Here is a 21,320-nt window from a genome sequence, read left to right as displayed (position 1 = left end):
AATGACAGGCACTCACAGATACAGAACTTTTATTATACACATTAGAAAACTACAACATGACATGACTTTTCGACACAATCGCCATTCAAATTGAGGCACCTGTCACCCCTTCTTACAATGTTTGAAATTCCTTCTGCAAAAAAAATCTCCCGCCTGGGAACGAAGCCGCCCTGTAGCAGCATCGTGAAGCAAAAGCGGTGCGTGATGCAAGCCACTTGTTTCATTGAAAAAACTGGTTCATTTTCAATTGATCTAGCGGACGAGTCAACTGCAATGCAACCTTCTCTTTCCACTCCTCACTGCCTATTGAACTACTGCGCACGGCGCCATAGGACGGGCGTTGCTCTCCCCGCCTATTTCTCGCACATGCTCAAACGGAGGTTTGTTTCTGAATTGCCCTCGTAATTCAGACGGCAAACAGTTGCCCAGCCATGGGCGCCCGAATGAGGGTTATCAGCCGGATAAGAAATGGCTTACCAGCTTTTGGCATTCTTTGAAGAGATCGCTATTCAAGACACTGCACGAAGTCTCCACCTTCACCTGTTTTATTGCATTGCCATTGCACAGCGAAGCTGCCAGATCCTGTCCTTGGGAAAGCTGCAAAAAAGAGAAGAAATGAGTTATAACGCCGAGAAATGTGTGTCTGTATCGATTACCTGTCAACTTAGCATCTTCATAGACGTTCTTTCTCGGAAATTGACAGACCTACATCTAAATACGTGGGAGCAAATCGAAAGATCTGGTTTTCATTTCTCAGGGGGAAAAATAAATAAAATCTGATTCTCACACTATGAAAAGCCAAGAATTTTTCTTAACGGTAGCTTTCTGGACAAAAGTATACAGCCAGTCGTCAACAACCGTTCATTTAGTGACTGTTCAAAGTTACACAACAGCACGGAAGAAAAGTGACTTATGACCATTTTCAACACATGACACGTGACACCCCCCGCAATGGTCACGTGATAAAAATCCAGGCACTTGGCAACTGACATGACGGTTGCAATGTCCTAAGATTATGTAATCCCCTTTTTTGACCTTCTGACAATGGGGAAGCTGGATCTACTTAACAACCATGTTATAATTTAACAACTGCAGCAATTCACTTAACTATGTCAAGAAAAGTCGTAAAATTGGGGGGGGGGGAAACTCATTTAACCAGTGCTTTTTTTGTAAAAGAAAAAGGTGCCGGAACTCACGCATGTCATACAACCCGCCTTGCCTACCCTACAAGGTTCCATCCAAAAAAGGTGCCGGAACTCCGTTCTGAGCGTTCTATGACAAAAAAAAGCCCTGCATTTAACCAATGTCTCACTTAACAAGAGAAATTTTGAGCTAAGTTGTGTTTGTAAGTTGAAGTCTACATGTTTTTGAAGCTGTTTTGATTCTGGCCTATCCCTCTAATCAGAAAAATAATGACATTTCTTTTAGTGTTAACTTGTAAACCTTCTGCAATTCCATATCATCCATATCTGTAATTCCATTCTGTAAATTCATATAAATTATTTGATCTCAGACAGGAAGTAAACAACACCTTGCATTTTGAAGACATTGTAGCTTGAATTTGGCCTTGGGTAAATAATCTAATTGAAGTGGCAAATTCTTTGATTTCTCTGAATTTTCTGTAGCAGCATAAATCTACACGCGAGAAAAGTTTCCATTTCCCTTAACCCTGAAACGTTAGGATAATTATACTATTTTGTGTAACAAAGAATACAAAGATGATTTACTAAGCCTTCAAGGAACAAAATCCCTGAGGCCAATGGACTCTTCGGTGGAAAAAAAATCGGCTAATTCACTTTTATTCTACTAATAATGCAAGTGATACAATAATACAACAGCCTTCCTAAAGGCACAGGGGTAGGCAACCTTGGCTCTTTTATGACTCGTGGACTTCAACTCCCAGAATTCCTGAGCCAGCCATGCTGAGGGAAAAGGGAGAGGTTTCCATGCTGAGCCAAGCTGGCTCAGGAATTCTGGGAGTTGAAGTCCACTGGTCATAAAAGAGTCAAGGTTGCCTACCCCTGGTCTAGTGTATTATTTCTCAACCTTGGCGATTTTGAGATGTGTTGGTCTCAGTTGGCTGGGGAATTCTGGGAGTTGAAGTCCACATGTCTTAAACTTGCCAAGCTTGAGAAAAACAGCGCTTAACCGCCATTCCAAACCTCACAGAAATTAGGTAGTTTTACAGATTATTTCTAGGCATCTGGCAAAGGGAGTTCTCCTCCTTTATCATTGGATAAAGAATTAAGAGTTGGATACTAGGATACTCTGCTGGTTTTCCTACCCTGACATTAAAACATTTTGAAAATGGAGACAGGCACCCCCACCGCCCCCAGCCCCAATCCCAACAGAGGTGTGACACATTTTTACAAATACCTTCCCGACATCAGCACACTGTGAGTGAACTTTCCAAGAATTCCCAAAGTCACTTGGGTCAACTTCAATCTGCTTCCGGCTGCTTCTCAGATCGTTGTTTGGGATGCCGTCAAAATTCCCACACAGACCACAGACTTTATCCTTTCAAGGAACAAGCCAAAGAAATGTCATCCTCCTTCTCCTTCAACAGGAAGACGATTAATTCATGGATATTAATTAGGACTATTAATTAATGGGTAGTAGCGTTCCAATATTTGAGGGGCCGCCTCAAAGAATATTCTCCAAAGACACCTGAAGGCAGGTCAAGAAGCAACGGATGGAAGCTGATCAAGGAGAGAAGCAACCTGCAACTAAGGAGAAATTTCCTGACAGGGAGAACAATTAGAGTTGCTTCCAGAAATTGGTGATGGTCCAACACGGGAGGTTTTTAGGACTCAGGGCGGTGTACAGGGCAATAAAAATAAGGATACAGGATACAAGATTTAAAGTTAAATGATTGTGCCCAATGTAGTAAGTTAGTTAAAAACAATGTTAAAACCCCAAACCCATCAGGCCAGGCCGGCTTGTTCAAATAGATAAGTTTTTAGATCACGCCGGAAGGAGCGAAGGTCGGGGGCCATCCGTAGTTCAGCCGGTAAGCGGTTCCAAAGGATTGGTGCGCCCACTGAGAATGCTCTCCCCCTGGGGGTCACCAGTCGACATTCTCTGACTGGTGGTACCCTGAGGAGGCCCTCTCTGTGGGAGCATACAGGACGGAGGGAGGTTGACGCCGGCAGTAGGTGCTCCCGTAGGTAATCCGGACCCATGCCATGTAGGGCTTTGTATGTCATCACCAGCACCTTGAATCTCACCTGGAAGGCAACTGGAAGCCAATGCAGCTCACGGAGCAGAGGTGTAACATGGGAGTATCGGGAGACCCCCAAAAGAACTCGCGCGGCTGCATTTTGTACTATTTTTTTTTGCGCATGCCCAAGATGGCGGACGTACTTGGCTGAGCTCCACGAAGAGCTCCAGCTATTTAGGCGATCCTAGGAGCCCTACAGAGGTGTTTTTACCCTCTGTATTGGGGTTAAAACACGCAGACAGAAGGTTTTTATGTTGCCACTTTTTCAGCAGCGGCAGAGCCCTCCGTATCAGAAATCAGCTCTGAGATTTCCGGCGACCTTCGGAACGGCTTCACAGTGCTTTACAGCCCTCTCTAAGCAGTTTACAGAGTCAGCCTATTTGCCCCCAACAATCTGGGTCCTCATTTTATTGACCTCAGAGGATGGAAGGCTGAGTCAACCTTGAGCCGGTCAGGATCGAACTCCTGGCAGTTGGCAAAGTTAGTTTGCAATCCAGCATTCTAACCACTGAGCTGTCACAGCTTAGATAGCAATAGTTAGAGCACTTATATATCGCTTTGCAGTGCTTTACAGCCCTCTCTAAGCAGTTCACAGAGTCAGCATGTTGCCCCCAACAATCTGGGTCCTCATTTTACTGACCTCAGAAGGACGGAAGGCTGAGTCAACCTGGAGCCGGTCAGGATCGAACTCCCGGCAGTGGGCAGAGTTTGCCTGCAATACTGCATTCTAACCACTGTGCCACTAAGGCTCTATAGGGACTCCTGTTTGAGCAGAGTGTTGGACTAGAAGACCTCCAAGGTCCCTTCCAACTCTGTTAACTAATTTGATACTTGCTGATTGAGAATGTAATTGCGATGTGCTTTTTTAACATTTTTGCCCTGTGCTAAATAAATACGTAATCCTGCCTGAATTCTCGACTCTTCTAGTAACAACGTATTAAACAAGCTATTACTACTCCGGAATCTGAGTGGCGGCGACTGGACTTTTCTTTCTTTTTTTTTTAAGTCTGAAAGTTTTCGCCGTTTCTCCAAGTGGCTTGTTCCGTCTGGGGGTCTCTGTGCCCAACTGGCTCAGACGGAAGAAGCTACTCGGAGGAGCAGCGAAACATTTTGAACCCCAAAAAGGAAAGAAGCCCATCCCTCGACTTCCAGTAGTTATTCTCTCTGGATAACTATGAATCTTCATGGACATACGCGGTATTAAAAAAAAGTAATAAATCAGAAACGGCTTACTTTGTAGTGTTCTTTCAAGATAACGGTAACTCCCATGTTTTGATCCCAAGACAGGGAGATTCTTCCTCGCCCCAGTATCAGAATATAGTAGCGGCCAGACTTCAAAATTTCCACATTGCCTTCTTCTCTCGGAGGTGTGAGGACATTAACCTTCACAATAAAAAAACAATTACTTTCAACAACAACGCGAATAATCGGCCTCTAATAATCGATCTGCTTTCAACTTTAATGAACAACAGAATATTCCACGGGGCAAGAAACCGTGGCTAACGTTCATTCCGTTGTGAGAAAAATATACAGGTGATCCTCGATTTACAAGAGTTCATTTCGTGGCCGTTCCAAGTCACCAGAGCGCTGGAAAAAGGGACTGATGACCGTTTTTCACACTGACGGCCGTTGCAACATCCCCACCATCATGTGATCAAAATTCAGACGCTTGCAAAGATAGTTTTCTCCGCAATTGTTTTTATTGGGCATTGTTGTAGATTGTGATGTTAAAGAAACTAACTTGATGTTGAACATGATAACAGCAGCACGGTTACTGGTGGGACAACATTGGAAGAAGGATAGTTTGCCCACTATAGAAGAATGGGTGTTTAAAGTTTCGAATCTTGCAGAAATGTCTAAGATTTCTGCTTATTTGAAAGATCATTCACAGGAAAGATATATTTCAGTTTGGAGGAGATGGATAAATTATATTCAGAACTAATATGGCACTAAAAAGTTCCATTTAGCTTACGAGTAGATTTTAGTGGGATATTGTTATTGGTACGTTGTTTGTAGTTATGTTAAAGGGGAGTTAAAGCACATTATGAATTTGGTTAATTGTATATTATGCATAATTTTTATTTAGAATATGATTATTGTAACTATAATCCTGTATTTAGCTCTGGGAAGTGGGGGGGGGGGAAGTGGGTGGGTTTGGGGTGGGAGGGATTTGGGGATATATTGTAAAATTTTGTTTTTGTAAAGCTCTTTAATAAAAAAAAATCAGACGCTTGGCAACTGACTCAAATTTATGACGGTGGCAGCGTCCCGGGTTCACGTGATCCCCCTTTTGTGACCTTCTAACAAGCGAAGTCAAGGGGGGGGGAACCAAATTAACTTAACTGTGTGATTAGCTTAACAACTGCAGTGGTTCACTTAAGAACAGTGGGCCTCAGGTATGTGTCTAGTGAGGGCCTTGTGATGGGTCAGGTGTGAGTCTGTAGGATAAGGGCGGTGGTGTTGTTCTTCAAGCTTGTGGGTTGGTTTCTGAACGTTTCGTTTCCAGGCTGGGAAACGTCTTCAGGGGAGTTGAGGGGGGTTGTCGGTGTTCTTTTGTCTATAAGGGCTTCAGGTGTGGGTTTGTCAAGTGAGGGTCTTGTGATGGGTCAGGAGTAAGTCTGTAGGATGAGGGTGAAGCTTTGTTCTCCCAGCTTGTGGGTTGGTTTCCAAATGTTTCGTTACCAGACTAGGTCTTGTGGTGTGTCTTGTGATGGGTCAGGTGTAGGTGTTCCAAGTGAGGGTCTTGTGAAGGGTCTTCTGATGGGTCTTGTGATGGGTCAGGTGTGAGTCTGTAGGATGAGGGTGGAGGTTTTGTTATCTGAGCTGCTGGGTTGGTTTCCGAACATTTCGCTGCCAGGCTAGGTGACATCTTCAGCAGAGTTGAGGGGATGTCAGTGTTCTTCTGTTTAGAAGGGTCTCAGGTGTGGGTGTGTCAAGTGAGTGTCTTGTGATGGGTCTTGTGATGGGTCAGGTGTGAGTCTGTAGGATGAGGGTGAAGCTTCGTTCTCCCAGCTTGTGGGTTCATTTCCGAATGCTTTGCTGCCAGGCTAGGTGACATCTTGAGCAGAGTTGAGGGGATGTCAGTGTTCTTCTGTTGATAAGGTCTTCAGGTGTGGGTGTGTCAAGTGAGGGTCTTGTGATAGGTCAGGGGTGAGTCATCAGTGGGAGGGTTGTGATGAGTCTTGTAATGGGGAGGTTACATCAGGTCAGGGTCAATGGAAGGTGAACTGCTGGTTGGAGGGGGGCTTGTGTGAGTTGGTTGGGGGTGGGTGCCCATCTCTAGTTGGCTGTGAAGTTGATTTGGATCCTGAGGGTTTTGTAGGCTGATTGTAGGTCGACGTGTCTGTGGATGGGATTGCTGGTGGAGTGCCAGGCTTTGAAGAACTCATGTCTTTGCAAGACCCATCACAAGGCTCTCTCTGATGACTCATGACAAGCCCCTCACTCGACATACCCACACCTGAAGCCCTTATAGACAGAAGAAGACTGACATCCCCCTTCAAGATGTCACCTAGCCTGGAAACGAAACGTTCAGAAACCAACCCACCAGCTCGGAGGATGAACGTTCACTTCATGCTACAGACACACATCTGACCCATCATAAGACCCATCACAGACCCTCACTTGACACACCCACACCTGAAGCCCTCATGCACAGGAGAACATTGACATCCCCTCAACTCTGTTGAAGATGTCACCTAGCCTGGTAGTGAAACGTTCGGAAACCAGCCCAGAAGCTCGGAGGGCAAACCTTCACCCTCAGTCTGGCCAGTTTCAACAGAGGTCCCTTGGGAGTCCCTCTCAAAAGAAGCCTTCAAAATCCCCTCTTCAACAGATGAGCCTGCGGGAGCCGTGAGGAGGGGATGAACTTACTTCTCCATCGTGTAGCTCAATCTCTCCCCTATCAAACAAAACAGTGATCCTTCGAGTGCACGTCTCTTGGGTGAAGCCACATCCTTCGTTGGCCACGAGGATCCAAAAGGACCCCGCAACGTCCTCTTCGCAGTGGTCCTTGAAAAGAAAAGAAGGATCGACAGCAGACTTTTGAAATAGGTCGACAGAACTTTATTTTCAAAGATGTCCTCTTCTCTTCTCTCCTCTCCTCTCCTCTCCTCTCCTCTCCTCTCCTCTCCTCTTCTCTTCTCTTCTCTTCTCTTCTATTCCATTCCATTCCATTCCATTCCATTCCATTCTATTCTATTCTATTCTATTCTATTCTATTCTATTCTATTCTATTCTATTCTATTCTATTCTATTCTATTCTATTCTATTCTATTCTATTCTTCTAATTCCATTCCATTCCATTCCATTCCATTCTACCCTACAGTATTCTATTCTATTCTATTCTCTTCTCTTCTCTTCTCTTCTCTTCTATTCTATTCTCTTCTATTCTATTCTCTTCTATTCTATTCTATTCTACTCTCTCCAAGGTCGCATTCTATTCCATTCCATTCCATTCCATTCCATTCCATTCCATTCCATTCCATTCTATTCTATTCTATTCTATTCTATTCTATTCTATTCTATTCTATTCTATTCTATTCTATTCTTCATTCAATTATTCTATTCTATTCTATTCTATTCTATTCTATTCTATTCTATTCTATTCTATTCTATTCTATTCTATTCTATTCTTCATTCCTATATTCTGTTCTGTTCTACTCTACTCTACTCTACTCTACTCTACTCTACTCTATTCTATTCTATTCTATTCTATTCTATTCTATTCTATTCTATTCCATTCTATTCTTCATTCAATTATTCTATTCTATTCTATTCTATTCTATTCTATTCTATTCTATTCCATTCCATTCCATTCCATTCCATTCCATTCCATTCTCTATTCCATTATTCTATTCTATTCTATTCTATTCTATTCTAATTTCTTATTCTATTCTATTCTTCATTATTCTATTCTATTCTATTCTTCATTCAATTATTCTATTCTATTCTATTCTATTCTATTCTATTCTATTCTATTCTATTCTATTCTATTCTATTCATTTTGTATTCTATTCTATTCTATTCCACTGATTTTTCATGAATCTACTTTCCTGCCTCACTTCCTCTTCTCAGTGGTTCAGACTAAGAGCACCAAAATCTGAGCTTTAGTCAAGACCCCCAGCAGTGTAGCCTAATGCAAAACCTGCGGGGAAGTCTATTCCTTCTGACAACATTTCCATAAAGCATTCAAACTAAAGCAACGTTTTCTTTATTGCCTGGGTTATTTTACTCTCAGTACGATCTGAACCGCCATTGTGTTTCTCCTTAGAGCAGGGGTAGGCATCCTTGGCTCTTTGATGACTCGTGGACTTCAACTCCCAGAATTCCTGAGCCAGCCATGCTGAGGGGAAAGGGAGAGGTTTCCAAGCTGAGCCATGCTAGGTCAGGAATTCTGGGATTTGAAGTCCACGAGTCATGAAAGGGCCATAGTTCCCCCATGCTGGCTCAGGAATTCTGGGATTTGAAGTCCACGAGTCATGAAAGGGCCATAGTTCCCCCATGCTGGCTCAGGAATTCTTGGAGTTGGTCCACAAGTCATGAAGGGGCCATAGTTCCACCATGCTGGCTCAGGAATTCTGGGAGTTGAAGTCCACGAGTCACAAAAGAGCCAAGGTTGCCTAACCCTGCCTTAGAGCATCACACATCCCAAATCTTTACCTGAACAAGCACATACTGACAGTTGCCGGGAAACCTGTACTTCAGTCCATCGAAGGTCAAATAATGTGCGGTGCCGATCACCGAACACTTTCCATCGCAGACGTTTTCTGTGCATTCCCATTTTCGAGCACGGCAGGTACTGTGGGAGACCAACAGCTGTTATTGTTTCGGAGGTCACCAAAAGTCCGTTTTTGCATTTTGATGTTAGAACGGAAATTATCTCCCTGCTCTGGAGAAAACACGATAACCTGAAGCTTCCTAAACCTCTGGTCAGCTGGCATGTATTTGATCCACATTTTTCAGCTTCAGAGGTCAAATTTGCCTCCGGCCGTTCAGCTAATTTTGGTGTGACTTGGTCATTCCACAAAAGCACCACGAACCTCCGCAAACAGCCGGCGTTGCTCAAAAGCATAACAGGGTTTCAGGGCTAAACAAAGCTGGAAGACGCTCCTTGCCCACCCCATTCACTTTTCTGAGTGCATTTCACCCATATCTCTAGCGGGGTTTTATTTTGATTTAGAGCCGTGGTGGCGCAGGGGTTACAGTGCGGTGTTGCAGACCATTTATTGGCTGTGCCTGAAAATGATGATTTATTTATTTTTTTTAAAAAAAGGTCCAATGGGAAATTGAGGTCAAAGAGGCTAGTTCCTTACCACGTATTGCAGTCCTTGGTCACTGTTTGCCCTGGCGCATATTCCTGTCCATTGTGGAAACAGGGGCAATTTTCCGGGACCACGCATTTGTTCCCATGCCGCACCTAGAACAAAAATGGATATTTAACTTTTATACCCAATAAAATGCACATGGCCGCAAAAAAAAAAAAAGCCATGAAAGCAAGTGTCACCCACAAGGAAACCGACAAGCAATTCTTGTTCGTTTTAACCTGATCTCTTTCAGTTTTGGAGCTTGCAAGACTCTGAACACTAATGTGTTGCAAACCAGGGCCCTGTGCAAGGGGAAGAGGCTGATTTAAAAAAAATATATCAGGAAATTCATAAAATTTGGGCTCCTTGGTGCTCGCTGAGCTTGGTGGTTTTCTTGCAGATGTTTCATTACCAAACTAGTAGTGATGATGTTACCTAGTTTGGTAATGAAACATCTTGTTCTGTACCAGCCTGCTACCGGCCTTGCAGAAAAGGCAACCCCTTTACAGACGGCAAGAGGCTGGAATACATCTGCCAAATTTATTACAAAAACAAACAAAACACGAACCAAGATACTGGAGCTTTGAAACACTATCTGAGCGGTTGCTTTCAGCAAACCAGCCCTCCCCACACAAGTCCTTTATAAAGAGTTCAGGGCGTGGCTTCTCTCCTTCCGAGAAGCCCCATTGCCTTCCTCTGTTTACTCCTACTTGACTGCCTCCTGCGTCGGGCGTCCTTGAACAGGGCCAGCTGTGGGTCATCTTCATCCACGCTGTCAGGCTCACACAGCTGGGTCTCCACCAGGTGAGAGGGGCCTGGCTGGGGGCTCTGCGGAGCCTCAAAGCCATCATCAGCAATTTCTTCAACACCCCCCTCCTCCCCCTCATCTGAGTCATCCGACCCAACTGCCGAACCCACAGGCTGACCCTGAATCACAACACATCTGCAAGAAAACCATCAAACTGAGAGAGCACCAAAGACCCCACAGTCCTCCTCCTCCTCCGCAAGCCCACTCTCTTCTCAACACTGAAGATGTTACCTAGTTTGGGTAATGAAATGACTGCAAGGAAACAACCAAGCTCAGAGAGCACCAAGGACCCCACAGTCCTCCTCCTCCTCCTCTTCCTCTTCCTCCTCCATCATTCCACAAACCCTACTCTCTTCTAGCACTGATTATGTTACCTAGTTTGGGTCATGAAACAACTGCAAGAAAACCATCAAACTCAGAGAGCACCAAAGACCCCACAGTCCTCCTCCTCCTCTTCCTCTCCACAAACCCCACTCCCTTCCAGCACTGATGATGTTACCTAGTTGGGTAATGAAATGTCTTCAAGAAAACCATCAAGCTCAGAGAGCACCAAGGCCCCCCTCATTTCAGACCTGAGCTACAAATATTCTCTTCTATTGGTACCTATGAAATGTCCCAACCTGGATCAAGAAGACATTCAGAGTCCTGAAGCTAAATTTTAAAAGTATCCAATTGACATCATTTGATGCTACAAAGAAGAGCGGGTCTGAAGGCAACTTCTGTTCCACTGGTTAATTGTTCCAACAGTCAGGAAGTTTCTCCTTAATTCCAGGTTGCTTCTCTCCTTGGTTAGTTTCCATCCGTGGCTTCTTGTCCTGCCTTCAGGCGCTTTGGAGAATAGCTTGACTCCCTCTTCTTTGGGGCAACCCCTGAGATACTGGAAGACTGCTATCCTGTCACCCCTGGTCCTTCTCTTCATTAAACTAGACCTACCCAATTCCTGCAACTGTTTGAGCCTCCAGTCCCCTGATCCTCCTTATTGCTCTTCTCTGCCCTCTTTCTAGAGTCTCAACATCTTTTTTACATCGTGGTGGCCAAAACTGGATGCTGTATTCCAAGGGTGACCTTACTAAGAGCATCAGGATGGGGGCCTTTGTCTCCACAGAGATGATGTTCCACAGGGAGGGAGCCACCATGGAGAAGATCCTTCTTCTTGGCCTCTCTAGATGGACCTCAAAGGAGAGGGGACTTTGCAAGATTCCCTGCCTCTCTGCTCTGGTGTATCACCTAATCTGGTGTCTGTGTACCAAATATCTCACAAAGCTAAGAAACCCAGTTTGGTAACCTATGTTCTTTTTTTAAAAAAAGTCATTATGGTGTCATTCCCTGATGAAGGATAGAGAAGAACTGTTTTCCTCCTCACAGCTATTCATCCAGACTTCTCCCGTGACACGGCTATGCTGGCAAGTCGACTAAGCCACTGTTGGTTTAATGTGTTGAATTAAGTGTGGGCAGTTTACTGAATTCACATTTGTAAAAAAACAAAATTAGATTAAGAGATTAAATTAATTCAGTACAGCACGTCTTGATGAATTGCACTTAAGCTACTTGTCTACTGAACAAATTGCAGTAGGCCAGCTTGAGGGAAGGAAGTCAGTCGTAAATATGAGTTGACAACTCTCCGTGGCTAGAGCTGGAATTAAGAGAGGCCAGACTGGGGAGGTACAGCAAAAGTGGAAAATAATCTGCTGTTGTTTCGTTTGTCTTTGAAAAACGACTGTTAAACCCGGGATAAAGCAAATGGAAAATAACTGTTTTCTTTCTTTCTTTTTTAATTAACTGGGTGATGATCTGGGTGGTTCTCCATAAAAACAAGTGAAGAATGTAGTTTTCATCTTAACTAAAGGTTTGGGGTTTCCCCCCCCCCAGAGGGGGTATGCTCTTTCTTTCTTCCTAAGGTAAGAGAGAAAGACTGGCCCATGGTCGCTCAGCTGGCTTCATGCCTAAGGTGGGACTAGAATTCCCAATCTCCCGTTTTCTAGACTAAGTGCCTTAAATACACCAAACCAGCTCTCCTAAGTCTTAAAATCCCACCATTCCAGCAAATGACTTTGCTAGATGGTCGTGTGGGAAGTCAGCCCCCGCCCCAGAGAAAGAAATATTTCGGGGGATATTAAAAAAGGCAGAAAGGCTCCCAGAGGGAGGGCGTTCTCTGTGGGCGCGCCTGACCTATGGAACCCTTTACCGGTTGAGCTCCGGATGGCTCCCGACCCTCGCTCCTTCCGACGCGACCTAAAAACCTATCTGTTTGAGCAATCCGGTCTGGTCTGACGGGTTCTGTTGTAATTATTGTTTTAAGGTAACTTATCTTCTACATTAATGTTTTCAATATCTGTATTTGTGCATTTGATATTTATGTCACTGTTCACCGCCCTGAGTCCTTAGGGAGAAGGGCGGTATACAAATCAAATAAATAAATAAATAAATAAATATATTTCCCCAAAGGAATAATAGAAAATCTTAGGCAGAACTCTTTCCCCCCCCCTCCGCCCCCCATTCTCTCTGCCCCAAGCAGAGGCCAGGTCTGTAGAAATGCAGATGTGATCATCCTTTCAGAAAGACTGGAGCCAGGAAGCTTAGAGCTGATGGGATTAGAAAGACAAAGATCCCTAGAATCAACAACCTCTCCCCCATCCAACAGAGGAAGCAAGCCATTAACCACAGCCACAGAGAAGTAGGATATGACCTTTAGGATGTAATAGGATTAACCCACCACTGTCAGAATACTAAAAGGGCACACTGAACCTCAGGTCAAAGGAACAACTCCAAACACAAGAGCCCAAGGAGGTATAAAAACCCACCATGTGGTCAGTTTTTCCCAGAGCCACATTTCTGTCTGGCTCTTCTCTTCAATAAACTACCACTACTACTACTACTACTACTACTACTACTACTACTACTACTACTACTACTACTGATTTGGTTTTAGTAACATTTAACACTGTAAGGGCATCTGGCCTTTGACAGATCAATTGACCAATTATTCTTTTCTTTATCAATCCAAGGTGTGCTTACGACTCTGGACCATCAACTCTCTGCAAAGAAGGACAATTGGTTAAAAACTAGTGCAGAGCCTTGGCTAAAAAATATCAAATGTGATCTGCAGCCTTATATAGCATAAACAACAACAACAACAACAACAACAACAACAACAACAACAACAACAACAATAATAATAATAATAATAATAATAATAATAATAATAATAATAATAATAATAATAATAATAATAATAATAATCATCCCCTCTTAACACTGGGGATATTCTGTCTTCCCTAGCATTTTTTTCTTTCGTTTTTGACACACAGGGGTACCAAACGTAACAGAAATTCCCAACTCCTCCGAAGTTTTAAAGCACAATAAACTCTGGAAAGCCAACGCAGTAAAAAGAGGTAAGCAATAGCGCCCTCTTGTGGCAGTAAAATTCTACTCCTACTTTATCAATTCAGATCCCAGCAGATAATTCTGCAACTCCAGCATCCTGAAGGGCTTCAGTTGTGTTACCGCAATTGCTATCTTGACTTCTTTAGTCCCGCAGACGTACATTCACACAAACCCCAGACTCTTTGAGAGGGCTAAGGCTACTCCTGAGCTGTGTCCACATAATAAAAGTAAACTTAAAGGTGTTTTTTTTTTCCCAGGAGGCAACCGGACTTTTCTTGTTTTTTCTTTGAAAAGGTTTCGCTTCTCATCCCAGAAGCGTCTTCAGGTTCTGACTGGATGGTGGGGAAATGGAAGGATTTATACTCCTTGCAGAAAGCTGGTCCTTTGCCTCCTTTTAGAGAGGTGTTGAGCCACTGGGAGTTTTATAAATGATCGAAGGAGTAGAAATCTTTCCATTCCCCACCATCCAAACACAGCTGAAGAAGCTTCTTGGGTGAGACATTTACATGGTCATGTGCAGTGGTGGGATTCGAATACCTCTCTTGAGGAACCTCAACTTTCTTACCCATCCAGTAGGGCAGAGGCAGCCGGAGATGCACCCGTGACTAACGCAGCCCAGGTTGTACGTCTGGCAGGTCTTCATGCATTCCACTCCTTTCGCTCGTGGATCATTTGCCGGACAGACAAACATGGTCATCGGATGCTTGCAAGAGACACTCCGCTTTGCTTTAAGGAGTGAAAGAAAGGGCATGGTCAATATGAGAAGGATCTTTGCACCAACACAGGAAGGGCCAACCGTTCAATGTTGCAGCAAGATGGCTGCAGTGGCAAATGCGCAGGTGCAGCGCTGGTAATAAAACTGCTAGACAGCCTGCGTTGGAAAGAGGTTAATCGATTAAAGGCAAAGAGAAAATCAGACACAGAAAATGGAAATGCAATACGGAATTGGGAAGAGTCCCAGATAAATCAGAGCCTAGGTTGGCAGGAGCTGGAGCGAGGGACAGGAGCTCACCCCATCGCGTGGCACTGGGGTCTTGAAGCTGGGCAGTCAAGCTCAGCATCTTTAACAATTAAAAGAACATCAATCAAACTGCCTCCAGAAGTTGTGAACGCTCCAACACTGGAAGTTTTTAAGAAGAGACTGGACAGCCGTTTGTCTGAAATGGTATAGGGCTTCCTGCCTGAGCAGGGGGTTGGGCTAGATGACCTCCAAGGTCCCTTCCAACATCATCACTGCCTTGGTGGAGCAGTGGGCTAATGCCTCCTTAAGTAACACCAGCTGCCTGCAATTAGTGCAGGTTCGAGTCCCACCAGGCTCAAGGTTGACTCAGCCTTCCCTCCTTCCCAGGTAGGTAAAATGAGGACCCAGATTGTTGGGGGCAATAAGCTGACTTTGTAATAATGCCGCTTGGGGGTGTGTGTGTGAAAGCCCTAATAAGCAGGCATATACATAGAATGAAGGCTACTGCTAAGCTTGTAAGCCGCCCTGAGTCTTCGGAGAAGGGCGGGATATAAATGTAATAAAAATAAAAATAAATAAAAATAAAATCATCATCATCAAGAGCCTTTATTCCAAACAGGGTCATGATAAGGCTCCAAAGAAAAGTTAAGAATCCACAAAAGTTTGATGCTCCTAATAAACCTATCACCGCTTTTTCCAGTTTTCACAGATTGAGCAAAGGATATTATTTCCCGTGGAGATAAGGGTGCAGCTAGACAAAAAGTGTAAATTTCAGGAAAGCTGCGCTATTTGTTAAAAAAAAAAGATGAATCTTCTCCTTAGTAAATTTTGATATAGTAATATAAAGATGAATGGAAGAATGTAAGTTTCTGGTTTTTTTTAAAAAAAAAACAAACAGACCAAGAGCTCAAGGCAATTGTCTCCTTTCGGAAGATCATCTAAGGACATTTTTTTTGCTTAAGGCAGCATGAACAAAAGAAAGAAACCGTTATTTCCATGCATGAAGGAAAGGGGGAAAAAATCAATTCAGCTGAAGCAATCCTTGAAAAACTAAAAAGATAAAAAGTTGCAAATAGCAAAATATTAATAATAATAATAATAACAGGAGAAAATTAAAAGTGGGAAAAAGGCTAAAAGGAAGCCAAAGCCAAAATTTCAACCAATTAAAAACATTTCAAAAAGTAGACAAATAGTAGTGCTTTTTAAAAAAAAAGTAAAATAAAAATCGAGGATTTTAGACAGGATATTTTTACAAAAATAACTCCTTCGACTTAAATTGTCCTATAGAAGGAACTTTAATTTTATAGAAATCCAGGATCTAGCTTAATTCACAGGTGCAAATCAGCTCCAAGCCACATTCCTCCCTCTTTGCAAAATAAGAAGCCGACAACAAAAAGATGTTGAGAGACAGAAAAAGAAATGTACGGTACATGTCAAAAAAAACCAAAGAAAACAGGCTTACCTCTGGCAGAACGATGAACTGGGAAAAGAACATCTGGAAAGAAACTTCCCGGAAGTCTTTGCGAGCTGCAGTGCATGACGCCGTTTTCACAATAGCTAAGAAAGAGAATTTTCAAAGCAGAAGGCTTTAAAAAAATAATGGCTACATCTTCCTTAAGCACCATGGATTTTCCTGGTTGATCTCTGGAGTCAATGACCTTCAACCCTCAAACATGCAAGCTGCCAGTTCTAGAGGCCAAAATGTCTTTTGCAGAAATGCTGGGGAAATAAATGGGCATTGGTCAACCGGGTCAACCCATCAAGACTGACAGGGCCAATCATATAAATGGGAAGTAAACCCCACCCTCTTCTAGCCCTGATGATGTTGCTTAGTTGGATGATGAAACGTCTGCAAGAAAACAAGCTCAGAGAGCACCAAGAAGACCCCACAGTCTTCTTCTTCTTCTTCTTCTTCTTCTTCTTCTTCTTCTTCTTCTTCTTCTTCTTCTTCTTCTTCTTCTTCTTCTTCTTCTTCTTCTTCTTCTTCTTCTTCTTCTTCTTCTTCTTCTTCTTCTCCTTCTCCTTCTCCTTCTCCTTCTCCTCCTCCTCTTCTTCTTCTCCTTCTTCTTCTCTTCCTCCTCCTCCTCCTCCTCCTCCTCCTCCTCTTCTTCTTCTTCTTCTTCTTCTTCTTCTTCTCCTTCTCCTCCTCCTCCTCCTCCTCCCCCTCCTCCTCCTCTTCTTCTTCTCCTTCTCCTCCTCCTCCTCCTCCTCCTCCTCTTCTCCTTCTCCTTCTCCTTCTCCTTCTCCTTCTCCTCCTCCTCCTCCTCCTCCTTCTCTTCCTCCTCCTCCCCCCCTCCTCCTCCTCCTCCTCTTCTTCTTCTTCTTCTTCTTCTTCTTCTTCTTCTTCTTCTTCTTCTTCTTCTTCTTCTTCTTCTTCTTCCTCCTCCTCCTCCTCCTCCATCATTCCACAAACCCCACTCTCTTCTAGCACTGATGATGTTACCTAGTTGGGTAATGAAATGTCTGCAAAATACAAGCAAGCTCAGACAGCACCAAGGACACCACAATTCAACCCTGAGCAACAAATATTGTCTTCTAGTGAACAGAGAACATAAAATAATGGAGTTGGGAAGGACTTTAGGGGTATTCTAGTGCAAACCCCTGCTCAAGAAGGAGAACCTATACCACCTCAGACAAGTGACTGTCTACCCTCTTCTTAAAAATCTCCAGCGATGGAGCGCCCCATACTGCTATCATGTCTCCCCTATTTCTTCTTTTCTTTAGACTAGCCAAGCCCGGCCGGGTCCCACATCCGTTCTCCGTGTGTTTCAGGGTTCCCCACTTACCACGTGGTGTGGTGATCGGAGAAGACATCATCCGGCTGGAAGATCTCCCCATCGTAGTAGCAAGAACACTGGGCTCTCGGCACGCAGTCGCCCTGCTGATCCAGGTACGTCCCCAATGGGCAAAAACAGCCCTCGGTGCAAAATTCGTGGCAATCGGCATCTGGATAGGCGAGGGAGCGGCAGGTCTGGTTGCAGGGTGTTCCACACTGCCGGTAAAGCTGGCCTTTTGGACAATTCATGGCTGCAAAGCAATTTTTTTTAAAAAAAAAATGGGTTACTACTCAATCCATTCGTCAAAGCCTCCTCCTCTTCTGCGATTCCCGATTCCCGGATGAAAAGAATATATTTGAAAGGGTGAATTACTAATCTTTCAACGCTTGGAAGAAGGAAACGTCTCTGGAAAAAGAGGCATTGCTTTAAGAGGGGGGTGGGTGTTTCTCATGATACAGGAGGTCCTTGACTGACAGCCACAAAGGAGCCCAAGCTTTTCCATTGCTAAGTGAGACGGCTGTTAAGCGAGTTTGGCCCCATTTTGCAACCTTCCTTGTCACAGTTACTAAGCAAATCCCTGCAGTTATTGCCTTTGCGACCGGGTTGTTAAAGGAGTCTGCCTTCCCCGTTGACTTTGCTAGTCAGAAGGTCGCAAAAGGGGATCACCTCTCTCACACACACGCACACACACACACACACACACACACACACACACACACACACACACACACACAAAACCAGGACGCTGTTATAAATGTGAGCCACGATCTGAATTTTGATCCCGTGACCAGGGGGATGCTGCAACGGTTGTGTGAAAAACGGTCGAAAGTCACTTTTGTAACTTTGAACAGCCTCTAAGTGAACTGTTGTAAGTCGAGGGGGAGAGAAAAACATCCCTTCCACATTTATAATAATAATAACAAAGTTGGAAGGGACCTTGGAGGTCATCTAGTCCAACCCCTTGGTCAGGCAGGAAACCCTATACTAGGGGTAGGCAACCTTGGCTCTTTTATGACTGGTGGACTTCAACTCCCAGAATTCCTGAGCCAGCATGGGGGAAACTATGGCCCCCTCATGACTCGTGGACTTCAACTCCCAGAATTCCTGAGCCAGCGTGGCTCAGCTTGGAAACCTCTCCCTTTCCCCTCAGCATGGCTGGCTCAGGAATTCTGGGAGTTGAAGTCCACAAGTCAAAAAGTGGTCTAGGCCTAGGCCAGGGGTAGGCAACCTTGGCTCCTATTTATGACTCATGGACTTCAACTCCCAGAATTCCTGAGCCAGCGTGGCTCAGCTTGGAAACCTCTCCCTTTCCCCTCAGTGTGGCTGGCTCAGGAATTCTGGGAGTTGAAGTCCAGGAGTCATAAAAGAGCCAAGGTTGCCTACCCCTGCCCTATACCCATTTCAGACAAATGGCTGTCCAGTATCCTCTTAAAAACTTCCACTGTTGGAGCATTCACAATTTCTGGAGGCAAGGAGTTCCACTGGTTAATTGTTCTAACTGTCAGGAAATTCCTCCTTAGTTCCAGGTTGCTTCTCTCCTTGATTAGTTATCCTGGGAAAGCCTGGAAGAAAAAGTGATTTTTCTACAAGCATCTAAAAGGTTGATTGATTTGCTGAAAGAGGGGAGAGAGAAAAAACAGCATCAGTTTGAATGTTTGAACAGCATGCATCCCCCATTTTCTCTTTTTCTTCCGGGCTTCAGAATCGCTGGAACTTATCCAAGTGAAGGTGACCCTGTACCTCTGAGTTTATATGGGAGAAATCCAATATTGTTGTGCCAATATTGTCCTCATGGATGCTGGGGCAGGTCTGGCCTGGGATGGCGTTGAATCATGGATTTCAAATTTATGATTTAGGCTGCCTTCTGCCCCTTTTTTTTCCATTTTGTGCAGGAAGAAAGCAACCAGTTCTTTTACTTTCCAGAGATAACCATGGATTCCAAGCAGCAAATGAATTTTTATTTCCGGCTTGTCTGCCTTGGGAGTGAAAAAGCAAAACCTAAGCCATCCGCTGAGGGTGCTGTATCTTCTTGCTACCATCCAGCCCCATTTTTGGTCTCAAGCAGGCAGAAAAATAAAGAGATTTCCTAAATCATTTTTGGGCTACGATGCGTGCATTTTTTTTTAATCACTCACACCTTTTTGAGACGGTTCAAAACCAATTAAGTGGAAGTGTCCTCAAAAAAAAAAGTACACCGCAAACAAGTTCCATTTAAGATATAGAACCTGAATAGAACTTTACAGTTAATAATAATAATAATAAGTTGGAAGGGACCTTGGAGGTCATCTAGTCCAACCCCCTGCTAAGGCAGGAAACCCTATACCATTTCAGACAAATGGCTCTCCAGTCTCTTCTTAAAAACTTCCAGTGTTGGAGCATCCACAACTTCTGGAGGCAGGTTGTTCCACTGGTTAGTTGTTCTAACTGTCAGGAAGTTTCTCCTTAGTTCCAGGTTGCTTCTCTCCTTGATGAGTTTCCATCCGTTGCTTCTTGTCCTGCTTTCGGGTGCTTTGGAGAATAGCTTGACTGCCTCTCCTTTGGGGCAGCCCCTGAGATATTGGAACACTGCTATCATGTCACCCCTCACCCTTCTCTTCATTAAACTAGACCACAGGTCGGCAACCTGCGGCTCCGGAGCCGCATGCGGCTCTTTGAGCCGTCTCTTGCGGCTCCCAGCCGCCTGGTGCGCGCGCACCTCTTCCAACGGGCAGTGGTGCGCGCGCACCTCTCCAAATGGAGAGTGGCACCGCCCATTTGGAGAGGTGCACGCGCACCTCCCCGAATGGGCGGAGGTGCGCGCGCACCTCCCCAAACCTTTGGAGAGGTGCGCGCGTACCTCCGCGCGAATGGGCAGCGGTGCCGCTCTTTCAGGAAGCCCGCCGCGGCCCGTCTGTGAAGCTGCTTTCGGCAGCTTCCTGAAAGAGCGGCGCCGCTGCCCCTTCGCACGGAGGTACGCGCGCACCTCCCCAAAGGTTTGGGGAGGTGCGCGCGCACCTCCGGTCGTTCGGAGAGGTGCGCGCGCACCTCTCGGAATGGGCAGGGGCGCCGCTCTTTGCGGAAGCTGCCGCGGCCCGTCTGCTAAGCTGCCGCTTTCGGCAGCTTCACAGACGGGCCGCGGCGGGCTTCCTGAAAGAGCGGCACCGCTGCCCATTCGCGCGGAGGTACGCGCGCACCTCCGGTCGTTCGGAGAGGTGCGCGCGCACCTCTCGGAATGGGCAGGGGCGCCGCTCTTTGAGGAAGCTGCCACGGCCCGTCTGCAAAGCTGCCGAAAGCGGCAGCTTTGCAGACGGGCCGTCGCCATCGGGCAACCGGGAACCGGTTCCATCTCATTTTTAAAAAAATGGCAGCCGCGTGCGTCCGCGCATGCGCAAAAAACCTTTTTGCGCATGCGCGTGCATGGACACACGCACGCGGCTCCCTCTTTTTTTAATTTGTGATGGAACCGGTTCCCAGTGGCTCTTTTTCTTTTTTAGGTTGCCAACCCCTGAACTAGACATTCCCAATTCCAGCAACCGTTCCCTAGTAAGTCTACAACTTACAGTCCCATCAAACTCTTTCTTAACTCTAGATGGCAGCAATTCCAACACTATGCTCTTTTTCACCAAACAGCTTCCCCCAATCTCAGCAGCATTGAGACAAACGGTTTTGATGAGAAGGGAGTTTACATTCACGGAGATTTCATATTCGTTGGCTTTAAAAAATATACTTCGTAGCGTATGCAGGGAGGTAAGATTGAATTGTGAAAGAAAACATAATGTACATTTCTCCTTGGTTGGGTATGTCTAGTCTAGTGAAAAGAAGGACTGGGAGTGACATGATAGCAGTCTTCCAATATCTCAGGGGCTGCCCCAAAGAAGAGGCAGTC

The 21,320-nt window shown here is 44.9% G+C and overlaps 1 protein-coding gene across 1 annotated transcript in view; it reads right to left on the bottom strand.

Annotated features, from left to right (window-relative positions):
* VWF (von Willebrand factor) overlaps window positions 1-21,320 on the bottom strand; it is a 141,675-nt gene that overhangs the window by 76,143 nt on the left and 44,212 nt on the right. The window contains exons 15-23 of the mRNA XM_081331929.1: window positions 17,465-17,705; window positions 16,141-16,235; window positions 14,283-14,443; window positions 9,535-9,638; window positions 8,882-9,020; window positions 7,094-7,231; window positions 4,454-4,603; window positions 2,377-2,517; window positions 478-597 (exon numbers count right to left, since the gene is read on the bottom strand). Coding sequence (XP_081188055.1) covers window positions 478-597; window positions 2,377-2,517; window positions 4,454-4,603; window positions 7,094-7,231; window positions 8,882-9,020; window positions 9,535-9,638; window positions 14,283-14,443; window positions 16,141-16,235; window positions 17,465-17,705 — 1,289 coding nt within the window. The remainder of the gene's footprint in view (window positions 1-477; window positions 598-2,376; window positions 2,518-4,453; window positions 4,604-7,093; window positions 7,232-8,881; window positions 9,021-9,534; window positions 9,639-14,282; window positions 14,444-16,140; window positions 16,236-17,464; window positions 17,706-21,320) is intronic.

This window comes from Vipera berus (genome assembly GCF_964194415.1).
Source record: "Vipera berus genome assembly, chromosome: 6".
Taxonomy (NCBI): Eukaryota; Metazoa; Chordata; class Lepidosauria; order Squamata; family Viperidae; genus Vipera; species Vipera berus.
The sequence above is the reverse complement of the archived record's forward strand: the minus strand, read 5'-3'. Positions and strand labels throughout refer to the sequence as shown.